Source organism: Penicillium angulare (genome assembly GCF_028827245.1).
Source record: "Penicillium angulare strain IBT 27051 chromosome Unknown utg000007l_segment0_segment0, whole genome shotgun sequence".
Classification (NCBI taxonomy): domain Eukaryota; kingdom Fungi; phylum Ascomycota; class Eurotiomycetes; order Eurotiales; family Aspergillaceae; genus Penicillium; species Penicillium angulare.
The window spans coordinates 36,021-59,952 of record NW_026623166.1 but is presented as its reverse complement, the minus strand read 5'-3'; the positions used below and the strand labels follow the sequence as shown (position 1 = coordinate 59,952).

The 23,932-nt window shown below is 47.0% G+C and overlaps 11 protein-coding genes across 11 annotated transcripts; 5 read left to right on the top strand and 6 right to left on the bottom strand.

The window, feature by feature from the left end:
• Positions 1-55: 55 nt before the first annotated feature.
• On the top strand, positions 56-838 carry N7478_009280 (2-deoxyribose-5-phosphate aldolase; the record flags this gene model as incomplete). Its single annotated transcript, XM_056925494.1, has 1 exon — positions 56-838. The coding sequence occupies one exon, from the start codon at positions 56-58 to the stop codon at positions 836-838; it is 783 nt and encodes a 260-aa protein (XP_056774864.1).
• A 410-nt stretch (positions 839-1,248) lies between these two features.
• Positions 1,249-2,178, top strand: N7478_009279 (sugar O-acetyltransferase; the record flags this gene model as incomplete). Its single annotated transcript, XM_056925493.1, has 3 exons — positions 1,249-1,409; positions 1,616-2,012; positions 2,101-2,178. 3 exons carry the CDS (start codon positions 1,249-1,251, stop codon positions 2,176-2,178), a joined length of 636 nt encoding a protein of 211 aa, XP_056774863.1.
• Positions 2,179-2,626: 448 nt separating this feature from the next.
• N7478_009278 (SGNH/GDSL hydrolase family protein) lies at positions 2,627-3,776 on the bottom strand (the record flags this gene model as incomplete). The annotated part of the gene is made up of 5 exons (XM_056925492.1): positions 2,627-2,830; positions 2,887-3,142; positions 3,209-3,491; positions 3,531-3,613; positions 3,673-3,776. 5 exons carry the CDS (start codon positions 3,774-3,776, stop codon positions 2,627-2,629), a joined length of 930 nt encoding a protein of 309 aa, XP_056774862.1.
• A 642-nt stretch (positions 3,777-4,418) lies between these two features.
• N7478_009277 (tRNA (34-2'-O)-methyltransferase regulator RTT10) lies at positions 4,419-8,025 on the bottom strand (the record flags this gene model as incomplete). The annotated part of the gene is made up of 3 exons (XM_056925491.1): positions 4,419-5,180; positions 5,249-7,936; positions 8,008-8,025. The coding sequence occupies 3 exons, from the start codon at positions 8,023-8,025 to the stop codon at positions 4,419-4,421; spliced, it is 3,468 nt and encodes a 1,155-aa protein (XP_056774861.1).
• Positions 8,026-10,018: 1,993 nt separating this feature from the next.
• On the top strand, positions 10,019-11,302 carry N7478_009276 (glycoside hydrolase family protein; the record flags this gene model as incomplete). Its single annotated transcript, XM_056925490.1, has 1 exon — positions 10,019-11,302. The coding sequence occupies one exon, from the start codon at positions 10,019-10,021 to the stop codon at positions 11,300-11,302; it is 1,284 nt and encodes a 427-aa protein (XP_056774860.1).
• Positions 11,303-11,921: 619 nt separating this feature from the next.
• On the top strand, positions 11,922-13,709 carry N7478_009275 (uncharacterized protein; the record flags this gene model as incomplete). Its single annotated transcript, XM_056925489.1, has 1 exon — positions 11,922-13,709. One exon carries the CDS (start codon positions 11,922-11,924, stop codon positions 13,707-13,709), a length of 1,788 nt encoding a protein of 595 aa, XP_056774859.1.
• Positions 13,710-14,458: 749 nt separating this feature from the next.
• N7478_009274 (uncharacterized protein) lies at positions 14,459-15,582 on the top strand (the record flags this gene model as incomplete). The annotated part of the gene is made up of 2 exons (XM_056925488.1): positions 14,459-14,602; positions 14,656-15,582. The coding sequence occupies 2 exons, from the start codon at positions 14,459-14,461 to the stop codon at positions 15,580-15,582; spliced, it is 1,071 nt and encodes a 356-aa protein (XP_056774858.1).
• A 160-nt stretch (positions 15,583-15,742) lies between these two features.
• Positions 15,743-17,059, bottom strand: N7478_009273 (chalcone isomerase domain-containing protein; the record flags this gene model as incomplete). Its single annotated transcript, XM_056925487.1, has 1 exon — positions 15,743-17,059. The coding sequence occupies one exon, from the start codon at positions 17,057-17,059 to the stop codon at positions 15,743-15,745; it is 1,317 nt and encodes a 438-aa protein (XP_056774857.1).
• Positions 17,060-17,357: 298 nt separating this feature from the next.
• Positions 17,358-19,512, bottom strand: N7478_009272 (putative alpha-L-rhamnosidase B; the record flags this gene model as incomplete). Its single annotated transcript, XM_056925486.1, has 3 exons — positions 17,358-18,246; positions 18,303-18,574; positions 18,628-19,512. 3 exons carry the CDS (start codon positions 19,510-19,512, stop codon positions 17,358-17,360), a joined length of 2,046 nt encoding a protein of 681 aa, XP_056774856.1.
• Positions 19,513-20,275: 763 nt separating this feature from the next.
• On the bottom strand, positions 20,276-21,869 carry N7478_009271 (gluconeogenesis factor YvcK family protein; the record flags this gene model as incomplete). The annotated part of the gene is made up of 2 exons (XM_056925485.1): positions 20,276-21,603; positions 21,674-21,869. The coding sequence occupies 2 exons, from the start codon at positions 21,867-21,869 to the stop codon at positions 20,276-20,278; spliced, it is 1,524 nt and encodes a 507-aa protein (XP_056774855.1).
• A 1,252-nt stretch (positions 21,870-23,121) lies between these two features.
• Positions 23,122-23,859, bottom strand: N7478_009270 (uncharacterized protein; the record flags this gene model as incomplete). The annotated part of the gene is made up of 1 exon (XM_056925484.1): positions 23,122-23,859. One exon carries the CDS (start codon positions 23,857-23,859, stop codon positions 23,122-23,124), a length of 738 nt encoding a protein of 245 aa, XP_056774854.1.
• Between the last annotated feature and the right edge of the window lie 73 nt (positions 23,860-23,932).

Sequence of the window (23,932 nt, the reverse complement as noted above, 5' to 3'; positions counted from 1 at the left end):
TGGATTTGCAATTTAATCAGCCAAAAGGCCATCTCATACTGTCCATTTACCTACAATGTCTTCCAACACGTTCACCGTGACGCTGTCGCAGATTGCGAAGATGATAGATCACTCCCTGCTTCACCCAACTATGACTGATGCTGAATTTCTTGCGGGAATCAAGATCGCCAAAGAACACAAGGTAGCTACGGCTTGTGTGAAACCATATTTGATTCCACTCGCCAAAAACGAACTGGCCGGCACGGATGTCCTCGTGTGCCCTGTGATCGGGTTTCCCCACGGAAATAGCACCACTGAAATCAAAGTGCTGGAAGCCAAAGCTGCCGCCGAGGCTGGTGGCAAGGAAATAGACATGGTTGTGAACATTGGAAAGGTCCTCGGTGGAGATTGGGAATATGTTACTCGCGAAATTGACGAGATCAATCGCGTGGTAATGCGCCACGGCGCGATCCTCAAAGTCATTTTTGAAAACGACTATCTCAAGCCCGAGCACATCATCAGATTGTGTGAGATTTGTACAGATCTTGGAGTTGCCTTTGTTAAGACTTCGACTGGATATGGCTTTGTTAAGCAGGCCGATGGATCTTACAATTATCTCGGTGCGACCGTGTCGGATCTCAAGCTCATGCGTCAGCATTCTGGGTCCAAGGTCCAGGTTAAGGCGGCAGGCGGCGTTCGCACACTGGATGATTTGCTGCATGTCATGAGTCTGGGCGTGACTCGTATTGGTGCCACGGCCACTGTGGCCATCCTGGATGAAGCGAAGAAACGCGGTATCAGTGACAAGCCCACGACGATCACCTTCAAGCCCATGCAGGAGAAGGCCGGAGGATATTAGATGCGGAGAGAAGAGAGAAAGCATCTAATGAGTTTCTGTTTTTGTTCCAATGTCTGAAGTCGAATAAATTGATATTTCATCTTTTGCCTCGACAGTGATAATTTTGAATCAAATGTGTTTGGAGAAAAGAGTAGTTCAGATTCTGAGTGACTTGTCCCATGAATGTCTGTACCTAGTGGTAAGTTAGTGTTTTCATACTCATAGAGCTCACTGCTTGTATATCACGCAGATAGCAGAGTGAAGAGAATATTCAACGTTAGAAGCCCATTAACTATACTTCCACGTGGCTGGTGCCTTAATGCCTGAACTGTCCCCGCTGTTGATTCCCCACGGTAGACAGAACCAGCATCACGACAAATCCCTGTCACTGAGTCTAGGATTGTACGCGACCGCCAGGATTGATTGGAAACATGTCGGAAATTACGGAACGCGAAAAGATGCTCCGCGGTGAGCTATTCCGTGCCTTTACGCCTGATCTTGTGGCAGCTCGCGCACGGTGCAAGTATGCCTGCAATCGATTCAATAACACAGATGAGGCATCGCGTCGGCGTCTTGTTGAACTGTGGAGAGAGTGAGTAGCCTCATATGCAGAGACCCTATTGGACATTGATTGATCTCAGAGCTCGGTGTTGTGAGCGCGTCGGCTTCGGCCCTAGCAGTCGCCTGTTTCCAACGCTTGCCTCTTACGCAGCACTGATGGATCCTTTTCATCCTTCATTTGTTCTTGTTCTTGTTCTTGTTCTTGATCATTAATATCCATTTTTATGCTTCTTTCAGTATTGTCGATGACAAGACACCTCTCCCAGAGCCTCTTGCAGATCCTGCAGCAGATAACGAGCTTTTTAAGAACGAGCCCTGGGTCGAAGCCCCTATCAAAGTGGACTATGGATTTAATGTGCGACTCGGCGAAGGTGTCTTTGTGAACTTCAATTGCGTTTTCATCGATAGTTGTCCTATCACAGTTGGCGCCCGGACCATGTTAGGCCCTAATGTCAATTTGTTTGCAGGAAACCACCCCCTGGACCCTGCGCTGAGAAACGGGACTGAAGGTCCTGAGTCGGGCAAGCCGATCACCATTGGCGAAGATTGCTGGATTGGCGGAAACGTCATCGTGCTACCTGGAGTCACCATCGGGAAAGGTTCGACGGTTGGAGCTGGCAGTGTTGTTACCAAGGTATGGAATGGCCCTGTGATTATCAGTCGAACAATCGGTGGCCAATAGGTATTTGTTGTTCTTATCGTTGCTGACGAACTGTTTATAGGATGTTCCTGCATTCCATGTTGTTGCTGGTAATCCAGCGAGAATCATCCGACGACTCGAAACTGCATTCGCTGAGTGAATTACGCTCTATTTAAACATTCGTATACACTGGGCATATATGGGCGTTTTATTCTATGTATTTTCATCAATATGCTCGTCACTGATCGAGAGAAATAAGTCATAAATGAATTGCGATGGATCGGCTTCTCTCCGTCTGCTTTATCTTTCCTGAAGATCTAACACACGAGACATGTTAAGGGCGACCGAAGGGGAATATGGCCGCGTTGCAAACTCACGTAATCTCCATAGAAAAGCTTCAGTGCCCAGGTAGCTTGCAGCGCATGCAAAACCCTGGAATCCCCTTTGGGAAATTAGAAAGCTAAATTCTGTATCCCCTTCCCAGCGCAGTCATATGATATCTTATCGGGCGGATCTTCGCTGCTGTTCTCCCGAGAAACGCAAGCAGCATTTCTGCATTTTACTGTAGCCTTCGGGCACATTTGTATATGATAAGCCGGACGGATCATTCACCAAGCACCGAATGGCTCAAGGTGACCTTTCATATCAGCAGCCTGCAGGGCGTGGTATCGCAAGCCAGGATGGTAGCTATTCCACCAAATGCAGGTTGTCCCGTCAGTATCAATACAGGTGGAGTTCGGATAATGATATTTGGTTGGGTTGTCGAGAATTTGTGTCATGAAATTCCAAGAATTATAGAGCACGGTTTTTACCTATATCTCGTTAGTAAGTGAGTATTTGTAATGGTATAGACAGGTTGTAAACGAACCTCGGGGTGCTCATCTTGAAAGCCGAGTATCATCAACTTCAGATATTCATTAAAAACAGTCAACCATGCTGCGTGTTGTCGCGAAGCTGCCAACCCAGATTCTAGAATGTATGGGCTGCGACTCGTGGGTGGGACGTTCAAGAATAAAAAGTTTCGTCCACCTTTGGCGTATATCTGCTCAACGAGAGATTTATACTGCGCCATTAGCACTGGTACAAGTGTCGTGGCGTTTTGACTGGAGTATGCCCAACCGACACTATATTCGCGTGTTAGGGCACATGATTCATTTATTGAAGAGGAAAATTCAAGAAGATATGCTTACTCGTTAATCCCAATCCAAAACCCAAAAACAGTATTATCCGAAGCCCAGGGTGCGATGCCAGGCTTGTCGCCGTAAGTTGAGAGAAAAGTCGCAACTTGTGTTGTCATGTCCTCCACTCCAGCATTGAGTATCTGGTTGTCAATAGTTGCCCCACCTACTGCGAGGTTGTAGGTTAGGATGAGCGTTTCATTTTCCGCAGTAGTGAGGTCTCCTATCCAATTGATGCCTCCTCCTGTGGTACCGGTACCTAGAATGTGTAAGTCGCTATACTGCCTGTACAGGCCTGTACAGAATCAGACCTGTGATATGAGTCCACACTAACCTAGTGCCGGATTGCCCATTGCATCTCCGGGCGCTGGTTGTTCTCCGGATATGTCAAAGCTGGTCATGCTGTAAGAATCCCCGCTGCAGCTATAGCGTCAGTCTCATCTCTCGTGCTCACGGGTTGGGTAATATTCACCCACAATGTAAAGAGGTAGGTAGGAGGCCTGTCATGAGCCTTGACAGGGGATGCCACAGCACCTGCAGCAACCAAGCTAGCAGCCATGCAAATTGATTGGAATTTCATTTTTGGTGTAGATGTGTGGTATATGATTCTCGCAAGGTTGAGAGGTGGCACATTTGACTTATAAAGAATGGCGTGAGCATCACGCAGTCAGGCGTTTCCTCCACTCACTCAATGATGACCTCCTTCCATGTGACACGAACAGCACACTTCAACAGTATAGTATCATTTCAAGGTTGCTTTTTGCCACGGATGATGCTCCGTAATTCTGGGATATTTTCTGTTTATGAGGCTGATAAAGACGGCGCAGTCTCCGTGCAATGCGGGGTCGACTGTGTGTCTTCTGCCTTGACTTTATGCCTCTCAACCTTGGAACTCCACTCAAATGAGTTCCGGTGCCAATGCAACCCCAAGTTGAGGCAGCTTAGTTGCAGATCGCAGCCTAAACTCTTTATGGCACGGGATTCTAACATTGCTGTCTATGAAATGAGATGTTATTTCGAATTTTGTGGCTAGTATAGGTATTATTACGTATACAAATATCTGAAGCTGTATACATACAGATTGCTAATACACTAGACTTCAAGGTTGCGCTGAGGAGACTGGAGAATAGTATCGATGTTTGAATATGATGGATGTTTCACATTTTTCTTTTGTTTATATAAATATTTGGACGACATCTTGCTAACGCATGCGTAGGATCTATCAGATTTTCGTTTCGAACATCTCCATACCAACACCACACACTAGTAGCTGAGCTTTTGTTTCTCCAGTGAAGTTTTCTGTCTCGGAAACAAGACCAAGTGATGAAACATCAGCAACGGCAGAGTATTGGTCTTTTATGAACCGAATCTGAATACTTTTCGCGTCGTGCGTAGAGGGATCAAGGCTGATCATCCAAATCTTTACCCGATGGTCGTTTCCTGAAGAAGCCATCATTATTTGCACAGTTTCCATGCCGTTATCATCGTGGAAGAGGCGGGGTTCCTTTAAAATTTTAACTGCGGTGATCGAAGCTGCATGAGCATCTGGGATTGATGTCGTTGACACGGCTGTATCGGTTCCAGTTGCGGATGCGAGGGAGTGTTTGAGGAGTGAGATTGACAATGAGTTGTCATCACCGCCAGAAACTATCATAGTCAGAGTAGGAGTTATTGGCGCCTTCTCCAGAGCTTTGACACTGTTGGAATGAATCCTGTAGCGATCCTCACAGCTAATATCCTCAACAGGAGGCTGTGAAGATGAAAGTGAAGGCTTGGACTTCAGCAAATTGGAATCGATGGTATAGAAAGGGCGAAGTGTCGTGGTCAGATCCCAAAGAGTCATGTATCCGTCTGTTGCAGCGGTCATGAGTGTGACGCAGGAGGCATGCACTAAAAGATGGCCTTCGGTCAAACAGTTCGTCATGTATCTCCCTTTTGCTATAAGAGAGAAACTGTTGCCATTATTTGGCGAATAATGCAAGATCTGGAAAATATTAACTTTTACATGCTCCTCATTTTCTCAACGATGCGAGCGCAGGAAGGAAAACTCACTCGGACCATAGAGTTAGATAATGTTAGGCAGATGAGGAATGCACACTCATTACCAGTCTCTTCCACCTCTACCACATCAAAGCTTGTTATACGAAGCTCAGAGTTGCGATCTGTCTTGGGGCCCTTTGCCACTAATTTGGTAGCAAGCCCAAATGACGGAATCCAACATACACTCCAAACAAAGAATTCTTCTTCCGCGGCACTTGTAAAGAGAAATTTGCCATTCTTTGACCAGGAGGCGTGTTGTATTCCAGATCTATGTGTCTTCAAAACTCGACAAGTCTCAAAACAGCCCCATGGATTTGAAGTTGCTGAGGCTGTTAGGGAAAATACCCGCACCATTGTGTCTTCTGCTCCTGTGACAAAAAGAGGCGGCGACCCTTGAATCGATTTCAAGCTATCCAATGCCTTAATCTCCCTTCCATGAATTCCAGCTCTAATGAGGCGGTTGTCATCTTGCTTAATATGCAGTACCTGTAATCCATTTGGATCCTTCCAACACAGAAGTCCTCCTTGGCCATCCTTGGTGTGCGGGTGAAATGTCCAGGTCCTGCGAGCTCCTCCGGTGGTTACTGAAATGATATCCGACTGTTTAGTCTCATTATGAAGGACGAAGTTCTGGGACCTATAGCCATAAACCAGTAGGTCACCAGTAACTTCATCGATATAAGCACCTTCGACGGCTCCTGCGAGGGCGGACTCTATTCGATGGACAGTGAAAAAGCCAATTGGATCATTTGCATTACTGCCACAGTTGAGCTCGTGCACACAAATCCTTCCATCGCGTCCACCTGTTAAAACGTACTCCAGTGTTGAGCCGGTTGCACCTTTCACAGAAGAAATCGGTTGAATGTGATTGGTACCCTCGTGGCCATGTACACGACGGTCTACTATAAGGGGTTCAGTAGATGAATCCTTGCTTGACACCCGGTGCACTGACAGACCACCTAGCCTGGACCCTAGCAGCAGATAGTCGTCGTTGTGAATTAGTGAGGCGGACGAGATCTGGAAGGGCGACTGCGGCAAATTTATTGAAACCACTTCGACCTTTCGGCAGTCATTATCACATTCGGTGACCATCACCAAGGTTGCAATATCAAACTGAGCGTAAGAGGCAAGGAAGCAAAATTCTTGATTTGAGGCTCCAACAGACCGGGTTGACTGTAAAACGAAGAGGCTCATTGGTCTCCCGGACAATCCCACTAAATCGGATACCGATTTTAGACGGTGGTTGTACAAAATGATATGGCCATTGGCGTTGCTTATCAATGCCAGTCCCTTTTCCGGTATTCCAATTAGTCGGTTGACTGCGCCAAAATCTCCCATGATATGTAAAGTTTCCCATGTAACATTGACAGCAGGGTCCTGCCTTACGTAGCCAATTTGAATTAAGCTTTTGATGTCACATGCGATAACGGTGTTCGGCTCAACGAAGGCGAGGTGCATAATCGTATTTTTACCTGGGCGGGCTTGCCAGTGATCGGTGACAGGAGTTGAGACCGAACTTTTGGTTTCATCGATTTGAAAGCTTCGCAATGCTCCATCAGCACCCCCGGTGTAAACTATAGTCTTATCGCTGCAACTGCGAATATCCATAGACCAAAGATGCTTTCCAAGATGTGCATGGGACGAGAACTGCTGAGTTAACTTGTACGTTGTTGGTTTGGTGTCAGATGACACCCAGCTCAAATCCCAAGCAATGCAGACAGCATCCTCGCCACGGGTAACCAATCCAATGTTCGAAATGCCAGTGTTTGCACTAGGTCGAAATAGGGCACTCCATATACGTGCACCATGCCCAAAGGCCTTCGCAACGCACATTTCAGACCGAACTCCAGTATCTTCACCTTCTGTGGGCCCGAATCCTGTACTTCGAAGGTCGAACCCATCAGTAGAGTAGGCTGAAGGGTCTGAGGCAGTTTTCCCTTCACAGTCAGATATATCCCAGATTCGCACCGTTCTATCATCACTGCAGCTGGCCAATAGTCGACCGGGTCGGCTACCATGCAATGTCTTTAAATAAGGAGATATTTGCACACCGAACACAGTTCCGTCATGACCGGTAAAAAAGTGGTGGATAGAGCCGATCGAATTAGCCACGGAGCTTTTTTCATCTGTAAAGCATGACCACACGATGATTTCTCCAAAAATGGTACCTGCGGTGATCAGGATATGGGTGGGAGACAATGCAACCAAGTCAGCGGCGCAGAGAATGGATTTAACATTTGTTGCCAGCTGGTATATATGGATTGCATTTTTGTAATCGGAAGATGTGGATTGCTTCAAAGTCAGGGCAAGGAGGACATTGTTGGCCGTCACCAGATATGCTGTTAATGCATGATCTTTCGCTGCGGCACATCCGCTCATAATCCAGTCCGGGGCAAGGAATTCTGCAGATCCAGGAGCTGATTCGATAGCATTGTCCACGCCAGGTATCAAATTCACCACTCTTAAAGACTGCCCTCCCCAGACTAAAAGCTGAACATGGCTTTGTTCACTTCCGTTCTGCGATGGCAAGGCCAGAAAGCCGTGAACATTGTTTCGTTTGAAGACTCGAAGTCTTGCTACAACGTCCCCGGAATTTTCATGGATGATACGCAAGAATGGGCCTTGGCCTTGAAGAATGAGGTGCTGGTCTCCCAATTGAAGTGCTTTCAGTGCTGTTGTGGGCACACAAGCATCAACGTGCTGTAAATTTTGAGTCAGCGGATATATTCTACCCCATATAGGATTCAGTTTGACTGGGGGGATGTACAGACCTCCACAGAGGAAGACATGTTTCTCCAATGTCTCCGGGAGAATTGTGGGCCTTAAACCCTTTCGCAATCTGCCTTTGTCTGGCGTTTTCTCTGTTACTGTTTCTCCCCATCGCACATTTATCGCGCTATCTAATTCTTGCCCGCACTAGGCCGAAAATGGGTTCTTATCTCCACGTGCCAGTCCTACCGCTTTCTTTCTGCCTTTCTGCCTTAATGCCTTACTCCCTTCCCGCTGCTCCTACTCCATCTCTTCTTATCCGTCTTTTCCCCCTAAATTTCCCGAGTTTCAGCTTTTGTTTCTAAACTCTTCATTCGGCACCATGTGTTGATCTATTGATCTGGATCATTCAATATGCCCCACTTCATTTTGCCATCTGCGCCTTGAGTTTCGAATTAGAAGAGCTTTTCGCTTTTACTCTCATGGGAAAAAAATATAAAATAAAATAAAAGCGCGAACACCCCCGAAGAGATCGATGATTTAGTACCAAGTCGATTGATCTCAAGTTCCGCCCTCTTCGAGGCCTGAGTTTTCGAGGCCTGAGGCCATTCTCTATGGAGCCAGGCTGTCTCGCTAGGCCGTTGGGTGGCCATTGCACCCCCTATTGCCCTCCACCGGCCTGGCCGGATGTCACGGACACTGATCCGTAGATATTTATACCCCGCGACCTACTAAACCGACATGACAGTCTCTACGAGTCAGTCTAGATGAAAGGATGGCTTTTAAAAACAGGGTCCAGTTAAGCTGTGCAGATCTATTCACTTTATATGTGGAGATCGCTTGGCATACCGCTGCCGAAAGTTAGCTGAGCTGTCGCAGAGGTAGAAGTGGCATTAAAACAGCAGACCATGGAACAAAGTCAAAGAGACTCTGTGGATTAGACATTTCACGTTCATTCGTAGATGTTTATTAACCATCAGTCGCACAAATAAGCCATGGCGCGCACATGAAACACCGATACCGCTCAATAACAAGGGCACTCGGGCCCCAATGTTTGAGATTGTTTGAGTGGTTGACCCACTTAGCCCTATCCACGACGACAATACGTATGCTATGTCCTATCACGAATTTTTATTTCTCCAGCGCGTCCCACTCATTGGTGGCGCTCTGAGACTAATCTAGCCCATATTCTTAAGTGCTATGTATTCACGTACGCCGTACTCCGTCACTCTGTGCCTGGCGTTCCCACATCTACGTAAGCCTACTCGTTTAACTCGGTTCTCCTCCCCCACTTTTCGACTGACACGTTGGTTTACTTCGGATAGTAAACAAAGTCACCAAGATTGATAAGGAAATAGAAACATGTTTTTGATTGTCTGTTTTGATGTATGTACATGATCGACTCGGACACAAGCAACATGGGAGCCATGGTTTAGTGTAAGCCCAGCACGGTTGTTTTAATTTTAATTTCAGGTACGAAAACTCACGAATTGGCAAGTTGGCCTTTAATTTAATTCAAGATCCCCCGCTAGTGACAGCCCAAAACTTTGTCCAATAACGAGCTCGGGCTAAATTTCACCCCCAATAGACATACGCATGTCTGCTCATATAGTGGAAAAAGAATAGATCGGTCTCTATCCGGTGCTAGTCATTCGTTATTCTGATGCCCTTGCAGTTCCCACTTTTTAGAATTGTGAACGAATGAATTGTCGCCCCCTGACTAGGAGTCGAAATCAAACATGTCTCCAGTCGCTTTCATTTGAGGATTCGTTCGGAACTCGGAGGCGCTAACTGCCACCGAGCAAACCCCCTAGTGAAAATGCTTTCTGTTTCTTCCTTTATTTAATTCTCTCCCCGTTTTGTCGCCGATTTGATATCTGGTTACCTTCCTTTCTATACCTACGTTCTTTTTACCACTGTAGTGCTGTGCACTGAGTGTCCATTCTTTACACTGAACCAGTCATTCGGCAACCTATTGGTAGTCGGTCATTCTTTTATCTTTTTTTTCTACCCGACATCTGTATCATTCACTTCCTTTTTTTGTGCGAAGAGTAAATTGCTGCCCCCTTAAAAATGGCTTCCTTTTTCAAGTCTGCCCTCGTCGGTCTTCTGGTCGCTTCGGCTGCTGCTGCTCCAGCGCAGATTCGCCCACCGACAGTGCAGCGAAGATCTTCCAGCTCGAAGCGCGGTGCCGCATACAATGACGCTTCCCTTGTTTCTATTTTGGCCGGGAGCTCCGAAACTATCTCGTGGGCATACAACTGGGGATCCGAGAGCGATGGAACCATCCCCTCCGGGGTCGAGTACATTCCTATGCTTTGGGGAACTGACTCGATTGACGGATGGACTTCGGCCGTCAAAACAGCCCTCAGTGACGGAAGCATGCACATCATGGGTTTCAACGAACCTGACTCATCCTCTCAAGCTAATATGAGCCCGTCCGATGCTGCAACATACTACAAAGAGTACATCACCCCTTATGCTGATGAGGCTACCTTGATCAGTCCCGCTGTCACTTCTTCGGAAAGCTCTGGAGAAGGCCTGGATTGGATGGAGTCTTTCCTGGAGGACTGCACTGACTGTGAGGTCTCTGCTCTTGCCGTTCATTGGTATGGCAGCTCCTTCTCCGAGCTCAAATCCTTTGTTACCGAAGCTATAAGCACAGCGAGTACTTATGGAATCTCCGAGGTCTGGCTCACCGAGTTCGGATTGAGCTCCGACGAAAGTGGCATCTTAGATCTTGTGACTGCGGCCGCTTTTGTGCTGGAGGCCAGTGTATGGCTCGAAGCACAGTCCGAGGTTACTCGTTACGCCTACTTCTATTGTGCGAATGATTTTATGCTTACCGACAATGTTGTCAACGCTGTCGGTGACGCTTATGTTGCTGCTTCCGGTGCTTCAGCTACTTCAACTACTTCTTCCACCACTATCGCAGCAACAACAACCTCTTATTCCTCTTCTTCCACTTCTTGGGAGTCGACAATCGCTTTCTCGACCTCGACCTCCGAATCAACCGTTGTTCCTACACCAATACCGACGCCTGTCTCTTCAATTGAGCCTACCTCTGAGCCGGTTCCTGAGCCTACCACTTCGGCAACCCCGTCAGTTGCCCCCGCAGCAACAACCAGCACAGTCCCCGTCTACTCAGTCGCAACATCAACCTCAGTTCCCGCGATGTCGCCGAGCCCGTCTCCATCTCCTATCAGCTCGCCGTCGCCCTCTAGTTATACTCTAACTCCTTCAACTTCAACTTATGTCGCTCCCACGACTGCTCCAATTCCAGACGATTCGTGGGAGAACGGAGCCTGTTCCCAGGTTGTTAAGCAGATTATTGTTACCAGAGTTGTTCCTGTTTAGATTTTCGAATTGATGAGGATGTTTAATGCATATGGCCCAGTCTATGCTCGTTGGTTCCTTTCGTTTCCTAGAGCGGATACTCAATTGATAGTTATCGGGTTGTTGCATGATGCCTACTCCGCCGGTTAGAATTGACCTTGGAGAAAAGCAGTAAGCCCAATTTGACCAATTTGATTGATTATTTTACCCAAAATTCTTCATATTCGATCCTATATTTCCTATTTCTCACCGCGATCGTGGTTTTCTTCATGATTAAGCCATGTTTGTTTTACTCAGCGGGACTGTCTAGGTCATCTCAAGCAAGTAAAGGCGTAGTCTTTTCTAATGCTGCGCATGCGCATGTATACCCATGTATACGCACATTAAAATAAATGCAAAACCTTGAAGTGAAGGACGAGGTCGGACAATTTAAGTTAGTAATGGTTCATTGAAAAATAAACTAAATTGGGACATTGGTATTTAACAGTGCCCGAATCCGTCAACTGGTACTACTATGTATGATATCCCGTGACCTTCGGTGCGGATCCACGGATTAACCATTTCCCGTTGTCACCGGATTCTTCATGTTGATGTGATCCGAGCGATGTAACGACCTCGGCTGATCGAAAGTTACGCGAGCATGGACTTAAACTCAGGATTATCTAGTCCAGAAAAGCAAGAGCCACATGTATGGAGCCACAAGTACAGTGTGAGCCAAGAAGGTCTGGCACAATCTCCGGACCCTGTTACCATTGACTCGATTTACGACGCCGATATATTCTACAATCAAGCCTGGAGTGACTATTTGAAAGATAATTCCCATCTCGAAACTTGTAATACACCTCAACCCGGCCCATTGTTTGTTCAGGATGGAGTCGCAATGGATGGCTCTCCATTGCCATTAGTTACCGACCAGCTTTTCCCAGACATTTGGAACTCGCCACTCCCAACTGAACTTGTTGAATCTTTAAATGGCTCCTCACCGAGCAATGCATCAACAGCACCCAGCAGGGCATTTAATTTCCCATTCCAAGCCAATCTCCGTGATCAAGAAATGAACCTGGACCATGGTGCATCATATCCGAAGCAGCTTGATTATCAGGAACAGTCACCAGCTACTTATGCGTCGAACCCCCAGCCTAGTTTGCCTCGACGAAGAAGTCGTTATTTCAACAATGTGCCAAATTCGAGGAACAAAGACGGCCTTTCGTACGATTCAAATGAAGTCGGGCTAGACCCAATGCAGCGGTGGCAAGAGAACTCCCCTGAGAACGAGGCAGCCTCAGTCACGGCTATCATAAATGCTATGCAGGAGACGCCGGGGGTCCATCGTACTCGCCAACCAAGTCGTGGCCGTGGTCGGGGGCCAGTTTCAAGCCGATCTCGCCGGTCGGCCTCGGCCACAAGTCGCGGGTCGAGTGCGTCATCCACAGATTCGGCATGGTCGACTACCAGTTACTCACCGCGTACTCGAGCCCGTCGGCCACATGCCCGTTTGAACAAGGCCCAGTCAGATAACGGCAAGCCTCGATTATTCTGCTGCACCTTCTGTTGTGATCGCTTTGGGACCAGATACGAATGGGTTCGACATGAAAAATCGCTTCATTTAAATCTGGAAGCATGGTATTGCGCCCCACTTGGGCCTTCGGTTCTATCTCTGATTACTGGCAAAGAGTTCTGTGCTTACTGTAATGAGACAGAGCCATCCAAGGAACATTTGGTTATGCATAACTATGATGCCTGTCAGAATATTGATAATGAGCATCGCTCCTTCCGCCGAAAAGATCATCTTGTACAACACCTTCGCCATGTGCATCAAGTACAAGATTTACCTCCCCTGGATGATTGGAAGAAAGAGATGAAGAATTTTGTGTCCCGATGTGGTTTCTGCGACCAGACTCTGGATAATTGGGATATACGTGTTTCTCACTTATCTCAGCACTTTCGCAATGGGCTTACGATGAAGGATTGGAAGGGAGATCATGGGTTCCCTCCGCATATTGTTGAGCAACTTCGGAACGCGTACCCACCTTACCTTCTTGGCTGGGAGTCAGAGTGCATGATCCCGTTTTCTGCTACAAATAGCGATGTGGGAAAACAATATGCGCATCTACTGTCAGCGACCGACTTTGCCGATGTTCACGAGCAAGCTGGGCCCACGCATACAGAAATTGCAGGAGACGATAAGGCTGACCCACAACTTCCTCAGTTTCTCGATATATTTACTCGTCATTTGAGTCAGTATGCTCAAAGACAAATGGAACATGGTGTTGTCCCAACGGATGAGATGTTTCAAAGAGAGGCCCGAAAAGTGCTCTTCAGCAGCGAAGATGCTTGGGATCAGACCATTGCGGATAACTCAGACTGGTTGTCTGCATTTCGGAAATTGCATTTACAACCCACTGGGAGCTCAGTGAATATTCCCTGATGCGGATATCTACACAATTGATTGCCATTACGCCATCCCCGCATATGACCGATCATCAGATATAATAACCATATAAACCACATGGATAACTATCTGACTACGAATTTAAACGAATGCAGCCTGTATTACAACGAATACTACCTATAAATCACTATGGGCTGCGCATTATGATTACGATTTTCAATAATAAAATTTACGATGACACTCCTTGACGTCAGCCTGATTCACAATTGACTCCATACGCAAAAATGACCTTAGCTAGGCTACAACTTGCGGGATTGATGCCTTTCCTTTGAACTTCGGTTGAGGCTATTTGATTGCATGACATAATAGCCATTCAATCATAATGACAGCATCGTGGTATGGCCTTCACAATTAGTTGATATCCCGGCTATTCTTGGAAGATTCCTTGCCTTAAAAAGCCTCTATTTTATAGTTCTCTCTATTGGAACCTTCTTGTTCGAACTATTTCATAATGGCGGATGCGGTTGTCCAATTGCGATGCGGTGTCAAAGCATGTATACCCTCAATTTCTGGTAAAGTTTAGAGGGCCGAACTAACGAACGATGCATAGAATGATTCATGGGGAAAGCCTGGCAAGGATTCGGTGGTGGGCCAGTTATGGTCTAAAACACCCGGCAGCCAACCTATTGATGAGAAGAAGTCCTACTCTGAAGTACAATGCCATTTCCCAAGATTGACATCTAGATTTGTTAAGTGGGCTTTTCTGATATCTCGTTCAAATGTAGATGTGGATGGGTACTTATCCATCAAACCCATCCTATCTCCTGTCTACAGGGCAACCACTGGCAGACTATTTGGTCAAAAACCCTCAACTGGTCGGTAAATCTGTCTTGGATCGCTGGGGAGCGGAGATTCCATTCCTACCAAAGGTAAGTGCACATATGTTCGCAAAACCGAGCGCTTGATCTGATAAGACAGATAGATATTGTCATTCTCCAAGGCTCTACCTCTCCAGATTCATCCGGATCTTGATCTAGCGAAGAAATTGCATCAGCAAGACCCAGCTAAATTCGGTGATACCATGCACAAACCGGAGATTGCCATTGCACTTTCTAAATTCGAGCTCTTTGCTGGTTGGAAGCCCTTGAAGGACATTGAGGCATTATGCAAACTGAAACCGCTTCAATGCTTTGTGCCTCAATCCACGAACTTCACTGATGAAACCCTTCGACAGATGTGCAAATCAATGCTGAAAGCCTCCCCGTCGACTGTAGCCTCTACCATTAAAGAACTACAGAAAGTCCCTGAGTCACAGTTCGGACCAGACCAGTATATCCCGGGATTACTGGATCGATTGAACAAGCAATACACCGAGTGCGACAATGGAAATCTGGTTGCAGCGGTGTTAATGAACTATATGATCCTGGGGCCTGGGGATTCGGTATGGGTCCCGGCGGACAGCATTCATGCATACCTGGAAGGTGATATTGTGGAATGCATGGCTCGATCCGACAATGTGATAAATACGGGCTTTTGTCCAGCGCCTGACCGTGACAGTATCGACCTTTTTGCTCAAGCTATGTCATTTGTTCCACATAACTCGAACGACGCACTTTTACCTCGTCAGAAGAGCGACAAAGGCATGAATGGAAAAACCGACGTTTACGCACCACCAACCAGCGAGTTCAATGTGCTCTCAACATGTCTTGGTCCTGGGGAAAGTGAAGTTCACAAAGCTATTCTCGGCCCTAGTTTGATGATTGTAACAAAGGGATGTGGTGATATGAAAATTCCGGGGAACCAGACAGTTTCCCTGAAAGAAGGATATGTATTCTTTGTCGGCCAAGGGGTTGCAATCGAGTTTGGGACCGAGAGGGGAATTGCTTTTTATCGTGCGTACACTGAATGAGAACAAAGGATTCGTTTTGGAGAAGCAATTGAATCGTGGGAAATGTGAAAATAAAAGCAAGCAATAGAAGAGAAGAGAAGAGAAAGAGGCCATGCAATTGAAATACAATATGGAGACAAGGCAAAATATCCTAATAGTACAAAATTATCTTTTGGTGCCATTATACCACGCGTTGCACAACGGTACCAACTGGTCGTTCAACAACAGTCATGAGACCATCGACAATACTCTTTCGTGCACCTTCGCTCGACACTGTTTTTCCAGCCAAGTAATTAAGCCAAACCAGTCGGCTCACTCGTTCATCAGTGACGCGACCCATCCAGTGCATTGGTTTCTTAGGGTCAGGTTGGAACAGCGCATCGAGGGCACCATGAGCATTACGAAGTAAAAACAATGTTTGGCCCTTGGGGACACTCTTTCGTTGACCCCCACCAAATACGGCCTTGAAATCATTCATGGCAGTTCCAAATTCCACATCCTGGAATTCGCCAGGCTCCGTCGTCCCGGGCGCAGGCTTTTTCTGCTGCGCACGGGCAGTAATCCCGCGAACCCAACCGTCGCGTAGATGCATAAAGTCAGTGTTGCGTGTCGGGACAATGCGGAACGCAGTCCGGATGCCACTGTCCTTCAAGATAGCTGTCCAAGCGGCATCTCCGTGCTCCGCGTCCAAGAGAAGTTCCTTTAGTTGCTGGCGTTCTGGGGGGACGAGAGATGTCGCTGAATCCGCACCAGCTCCAGAAATAGCAGCAGCTTCATCCGAGGATGCAACGGGTGGATGAACTGCCGTTCGTATCAGACGCTGTTGTAGCTCGGTGATGTCTCCCTTCGCGACATACAACCCAACAACGTACACTTGGATCGAAAGGAAGGAAACCGAGCGGATTCCCAAACCTAACAATTGGTACTCATCTCCATCAGAAGTTGAAACTTCATCCCCGGCCGTTTTATTGTCCGTTCCAGCGATCGAGGGCAGGCGAATTGTGGTGGGGAAATACGGCACAGAGCTGTTGTTAGTCGCGACTTGTTCGACAAGATCTTGACCCTGGAGGGGAATGACAGATGGCCCTCCGTCACTTGGGAACCCAGCAGGTCCATCCATCTTCATCGCGCCGTTTTGCGTTTGTGTAAGTTTAACCTCGTTCGGCTTCGGGGTGTCTGTCGCACGTGCGTTCTTTTTGGTAGATTCATGTGCCTCTAGGCCAAAAACATCCAGTTTGATCACACCGTACATACCAGCTGCGCAGGTTAAAATACCAGCCGCAGCCAGCGCCACCGATCTTCGATACTTCGAGACATGTAGTTCTTCCTTCCCGGGATTGGCGGAAGCTCGCGAACGGAGGGGGTTACTGCCGACATGTTTGGTAGACCGAAGGCAATTCGTGGTTGAGATATATCGTGAACTGGAACCATTGCGAAGATAATGGCGGGTGGCGTTTTGGCAGGTGCGCCAGGGTACAGCTCGTAGTGGAGGTGGCATGGTGGGTGTTGACTTGATAAATAGACCCCGGAGAATGACGATGAGGATGAAATGCGACCGCGGGAGATTCGGACGAGTCTCGGCGTTGGTCTGCACGTGACCGATCACAATGCGAGCACGTATCATGAATTCATGATGCTTCTATTTGCATCCCAACTATGTATTGACAGAATGTGGACTTTTGAAGTTTTGATTTAAAATTCGTTTCATTATAGAATAATAAGTGATACTGGTGACTGAAATGGGTTTCTTCTCACAATCGGGACTCATTATACCTTTCTCCAAATTTAATATCCATTCACCGGACGACGATTTTATGAGAGCCACCACTAGCAATAGCAAATGATGCTGCCTCATTCTCATATGTCACTCCCCGACTTATGGAGACGCCATTGATAGTAATTGTCGGCTTCTTATTTTCAGTTGCATACGGCAGGGTAACGGTGCCAGATGTTCCCTTTGGAACTGTCAAGTTAACAACATATTCGTTCTTGCTCTTCGTCCAAGATGATTGATATTTCCCAAGGGATGTTACAAACCCTGCTTCAGCGTATTCAAGATCTGCGAATTGGGGTGAAAGATCCCAAGTGAGACCAACGGGTGATGTCACTGAAAGGCCAACGATATAGTTCGTCAACGCGGATGTTGGACCCGAGGACCATCCATGTGAATGGGATACGTAGGAGGTATCATAATAATAACCTCGACTACCACGATATCCGAAGGTTCCATTGATGAGGTATCCTTCAATGACAGTGCTCTCTGTTCCGTTTGTATTGTTGATATACCATCCCCAGCTCCGTCGAATGAGATCTAGTGCCCGTTCAGGCTTTTGGACAAGAAAATGACTCTGAATCTCCATGGAGGATATAAAAGGTGAAATGTTTTCGGGGAGCTCAGGTGTTTCGGCTCCAATTGGAGTCCAGTTTCGGGTAAGTTTGTCGGAAATACTCTGAGCCCTCTCCTCGTCGACAACGCCGAAAAGTATGGCCATGCTATTGGCGTCTTGGGGGTGCAATGTAGTATCGGTAGCATTGTCTTTAAATGCTCCATATGAACTGTCCCAGCAATATTCATTGATGGCTACTTTCAGTTTCTCAGCTCTTGAGATCCAGGTGCTGGAGAGGCCAGTTGAGTCGCCGACCCATTTAGCAAGGTCCGCGCCAGTGTTCAAGGTGTGGTAAAGGCTAAGAAGGAATCAGCAACAAAATTTCACCACAGGAAAGCCGAACGAGAAACAAACATCATCTGTGCTTCGGAGTTGTTATAACCCTGTTGCCAACGAGCCCAGTCCCGAATACCAGTCACATTCAACAGTCCACTTGGATAAGTCACCTTGTCATAAATGAATTGCATAGCAAGAAGATATCCGTCCCAATTTTCGACTAGGAAGTCTGTATCATTCGTATATAGAACGTAATTGTAGGTTCCGATCATTGTCCACATGTGGTAGGTGTCTGATCCCGTTTGGCTAAGTGGTGGCCCCGACTCGTCGAAAGCGCCCGTCGACTTGTCCTGTTTCACACATTTTAAGCACAAGTCTACCGAATAACTAAAGGGTCACTTACCTGAGTATTATACATCACCTGCAATGCGTTCATCACACTATCTAAATCCCCAAGGCTGACGAACGTTGATGGAACAGCAATGCCCATATCTCCAGGCCAGACAGCACGATCACGCTTGGCACCATCAACAATGATTGTGTCTCCAGGACCTAAAGTGCCATTGTTAAGCCACCCAGAGGTGACGCCGGAAGTCACTCGACCAGTATCAACAGGGACCTGATTGGTTTGGAGGGTGTAGGCACCGGTATACCAAATGCGATTCAAAAGCTCGTCGCTGGAATGGAAATATCCTTGATATGCCCGTAGATTCGACCAAGTTGGGTGAAATCCCAATTCAAGCTGTAAATTGTTTATCGTTACACTTGCCGAGTCTTCTGTTATCAGGAAAATCGTCAAATATCGAAAGCCACCACGGATTTTTCCATCAGGCATGGAATACGAGTGGTGGCCCGCGGATGTGAAGTTGGCATATAATGCACCATCATGCCATAAGGCGTTGGAGTCGTCTGAATTTTCGCCGATCCAATTCTTTGCTTCCGTGAAAGCTATCCCCAATGCTCCGCTGCCTGTTGCTGTGTAGTTCAAATGGACAATACCACCGACCTCTTTTCCAAAGTCAAATACCACAAGAGATCCATTGCCATGAAATGTCGCCGTATCAGGATGGGAGTTGTCTGTGGTGGCTTTGGTTTTCAAATCCGAAAGAATCGATTCAGGTTGGACTGTTCGTGATGAAGGCGCGTAGATATTCTTTTCCCAAATTCCATCGAATGCGGCCTTCTCAGGGCCCGTACAAGACGTATTCCGCCAGCAACCCAAGGCTTGACCAGAAGAGATAATGGAACAAATACCCAAGAGTAGCGAAAGCCAATGTACGTGAACCATTGTGCCGCTGATCCAGTACTAACTCAGTCAGTGAGGATGGATTGTTCAGCTTTTCCAATGAGGCAGGGAATTGTGATCAAAGCCGGATGATCTCGCCTGGGCTTGTCTTCATATAAGAATCGCGAGAGGGGATCACAGATGATGGGAATAGTTGCTAGCATTTGGATTTTCGGAACCGAATAGCACGAAAGGAAATAATGTGAGGCATGCCAATTTGGTCAAACTAGACCGAGCAAAATGCACAGTTTGAAGCCATTGGTGGGAAAATTGTAGACTCGGCACCATGATCGCCATAACAAGCACTCCGGTGGCTTCGACGCCCCCGCCTACGACCCCTTCTAATCTAAACCCGCTTCGATCTCTATATAGCGTATAGTAAGATTTCCCCGCAGTTTGATCCCCGCAAAATTTCCTCCGTTGCTCGGTAGAGAAATCACCGAGCAAAAAAAAAGAGAAACGAGAAGTGCCTGGGGTTCATGTCTGAATTCTATCGAACAAATTCCTCGCTCCTTATCTATTTCGAATAACTGCCGTGCACTTTCAGACTGCAGAGCCCAAATGAGGTCCACCATGGATAATTTTAATACGATTCTAACTTCTCTTGTAGGCATATAAGTGGCCTTTGCTGAAAGAAAGAAATGGGAAAAAGTAGATCATACTGCTACCTTTCAATTTTTGCTTGTATTTGAATGCAACTGAGCTCGAGGGTGGGTGTTTTGTTGGAGAGTACAGTAGAATCAGGTTGTGCGATTCTGAGAATGTTTTATTTCTTCTCCCGTCGAGTAGGATCTAACGTATTCCGCCTTCCTAGCCCGCTCACCATTGCATCTCCTTTCTTCCCGAGAACAACCTCCAGGGCTTGAGTCAATGCAGTAGAGTCATACTTGGCGCCCACAACAAGATCTCCATCCCCGGTTTTTAGTAGGATCTTGCGTCCGTAAAGGCGTAACGTTTCGATTCCCATTTCTGCTAGCCTATCTCGATCCACATGAGGTGTTCCCGGTCCGTCAAGATGGAGAACATGGGTCACGTAGGAAGTGTAAGGGATGCGTGTATGCGGTCCCCTCTTTTCGCGCGATGAGGCAGATGCACGAAAATCATGATGGTGTCGGAAACTGGCAGGGTGCCTTCCACAGCTTTCCTCGCCAGCGCGTACAATGGCCTCGACGAATTCAGATGCTACCAACCCTTGACAGGGTGGGCCAGTTTCTCTATCCATTGAGCCGTTAAGGATTAATATCTTGTGTCGAGCTGGGCTTGTGACAATGCTTTTTCCAACGCCTCGTAATATGATTGCGGGGATGATAGACGTATAGAGAGAGCCGATACTATATACAATAGCTTGGGCGTCGTCGAGCGCCTCTAAAACACGTGGATTTGCAGGGGGTCGAATTTCCTGGCCGTATGGATTGATATACCAAATGCGATCGATTCGGCATGGTAAGTCTTCGTTTTCGGCTTTGCTGAATGCAATGTTTTTATTCCGCAGAGTGGCAAGGGAGCCGGGCAAATAATCTTCTTCATAAACAGTGTCTGAAAGATCCGATAGATCAGTATCATCGAAATCATCTCCATCGGCGAGGAGTAGACTAGGCCGTCTGGCACGAGGGTCATGGCCAAGTGCGGTTGCAGCACTAGGATGAGAGATGCTGTTCTGCCCGACAATCACCGTCCCGTCGGCAAGAGTCGCAGAGATATGATGAGAAAAGTTCGAGTTTATTGCCGGAATGACCCGCACAATATCTGATTGCACACCACATATACTCCCCAAGAGATATATGGCACTTTCAAAACTGCCACTAAACAACCGTGCGCCTGTCAAAAACAGATTACCAACACTGGCGGACGTGAAATCAAACGTTGACGATGGTGGTCGGGCTCTCTTCAAAATTTCCAGGTTCAGTGAGTTAAAAAACGAACGGATCAACTCCTTTTTCGCCGGAGCGATGGACTGCCACAGGCCAGACGTGCCGTCAACAATGGATAGCCATTCTTGAGATGCTGCGGTCCCTTCAGAAGGTAAACGATGGTTAAACAGTGACTTGATTGCCGTTCTTTCTGAGTTCATTGGTGAGTCAGGTATCAAGCGAACTAGTCTGCCTAATCATAAACATCAGCAAGGAGGGTCAAGGTCAATTCATGCCAGACGTGAGGTACTCACTGCGGACGTCGCCAATTCCAGGACCTCCAAATATGCGAATCAACTCGGAAGAAGATCCCCCATTATCGCTGATGGGGATGATATAACTGAGACGACAGTCTTTACTTTCTCGAATTGTATTGAAAACATCGACCAAATTGTTTGCCGCGCTTCCCCCGGAGATCACCACAATCCCTCGGTTAGGCGTCTCGGTCATGATGACCACTTTCAGGGAATAAGTGTGAGTTTTTGAGAAGATAATTCTCCAGTACAGCGTGAATGGATGTTATTGGTTGCTATTCGCTCCGGGTAGCTGGAGTGGTGGAGCTTCCAAGTTGTTTGGAGGGGATGGATCGCCACGAACGCGTACTGCGGGTATTGACGGGAACGCCACGCACACCACAACCACAACGACGGCAACCCGATAGGCGGGCCAACAGTAATAACCCAAATTCGTGGTGAAAATATGATAAAATTGAGTTTCAATCGTTTCTATAACACTGATTACATGCCATCGGTAAAGATCCACCGGGTTTTAGCGGTTTACCTGAAACAAACCCAAAAACACAACTGAATAACTTTGGAACTATAACATCATGATACAACTTGTGAGCAATGCAGAGAACCACCCAAAAGAAAACAGCAAAACAGAAAATGAACAAAAACCTATATTGAAAGAACTTCTCAGAAACGTTGGGCTCATCTTTAGGTCAGACAAGATTGGTACAACTTATGCCAATACTAATCTTGCGATTATAGACGCAAGAAGAATTTAGTAGATTAAACCGAGCCCTCGTGTTCGCCAAATGAATAGCTTCCAAATCACACGGAGCTTTCTTGGTAACACCTTATCCCCGCTGAACTTTGGATGCTCATCTGCAGTATTCGCGTCTGGTCGTGTAGAGTTTTCTCCCACTGTAAAATCCGAGCTTCACAACCAAGGAGACGGCTGCGCATCTCCTCTTCATCCATCCTGTCAATACGCATCTTTTTTCTCCAGAAGGAAGCATTAGGATCTTCCGGGAAGAATGTATGTGCTCGTTTGGCTGGTAAAATATTCAAGTCTGTAGCATGTATGGCATTCATACGGTCATCATGATATGGCGATGATGACCCATTGCTTTGACCCCTTCCCACTTTATTGCGATCAATTTCGCCTCTCTCGTGATTGTAATTCGAGTCACACTCCCAGTGGCTCATATTCAAATTTCCAGAACGAGTAGCGTTTGGTTGCAGGAGTGGAGGCTCCTGGCATCGACAAACAGTCTGGGATGGGCTCCCGATAGTTGAACTGCTGTTGGACGAGGTGCGATGCAATGCAACTTGGGCGTCATCATTTTGTTGGGGGTGGAGCTCAAAGCAATCTGCACTTGTATCCTCTATAGGGCTATTTCTGTTGCTGCTTTCAAAACATTAGAATTATTTCCATCGTCGCGTTGTATGATCCAACTTGTAGGTGAAGGAGGTAATTACTTTTCTTTCATTGCAGCTTTCTTCGCGTTTAAAGGCCAGCTTTCTTTGCTACAATTGCTCTCATTGAGCTCAGGGGCTATATTTGATGTGAATGGACGAGTTGGTAGCTCTGGGATGGTCTGATCTCCCTCAGCTGTCGTCCCCGAGCGCCACATCTGATTACTTCGTGGCCGCCGATATGGAGGTAGAGACCGATGTCTGGGTTGACTTGATTTGGACTTCAACTTCCAATTTGCCGTTTCAAGACTGTCTTCTCCACCATCAGACTCATCTTGCTGAAAAGAGCTTCCGAAGTGTGGCTCCAAGTCTACGAGGTCTCCCATTGGTGTCCTTGGGTATGAGGTTGTCTGCAGAGGCCTTTGCATCAGGATAACCTGCATAGAGACAATCTCATAGTCACTTGGACGAGCATTGCGAGGCTTTGATGGCCTTTCGCGTTGTTTTGCGTAAACACAACTCCAATCTCCCTTGATATTAGTTTGTCGCTTCTCGTGAATAAGTTGGTTAATGTGCGCTTGGCAGGCTTTTGACAGATTCTGATATTGCTGCGCTGCCGATACTTTGTTCGCACGTTTCTGGACCTTTTTACATAGCTCACCCTCACTCAAATGCATCTCCATGCGTTCAACCTTTGTCCACGTCGGCCTCTGCCCTGGAATGGGATCTGCCTTGAAGAATTTGTAGCCTTCATAACGCACTCTGGGTGTTTCCGAGACATCAGAGGACCCTATCATATTGTCAATCGATTATCACTCATGTAAATACGGCGAGTATCACACTAACTATCTTGTGGGGTGTGACGGGCCT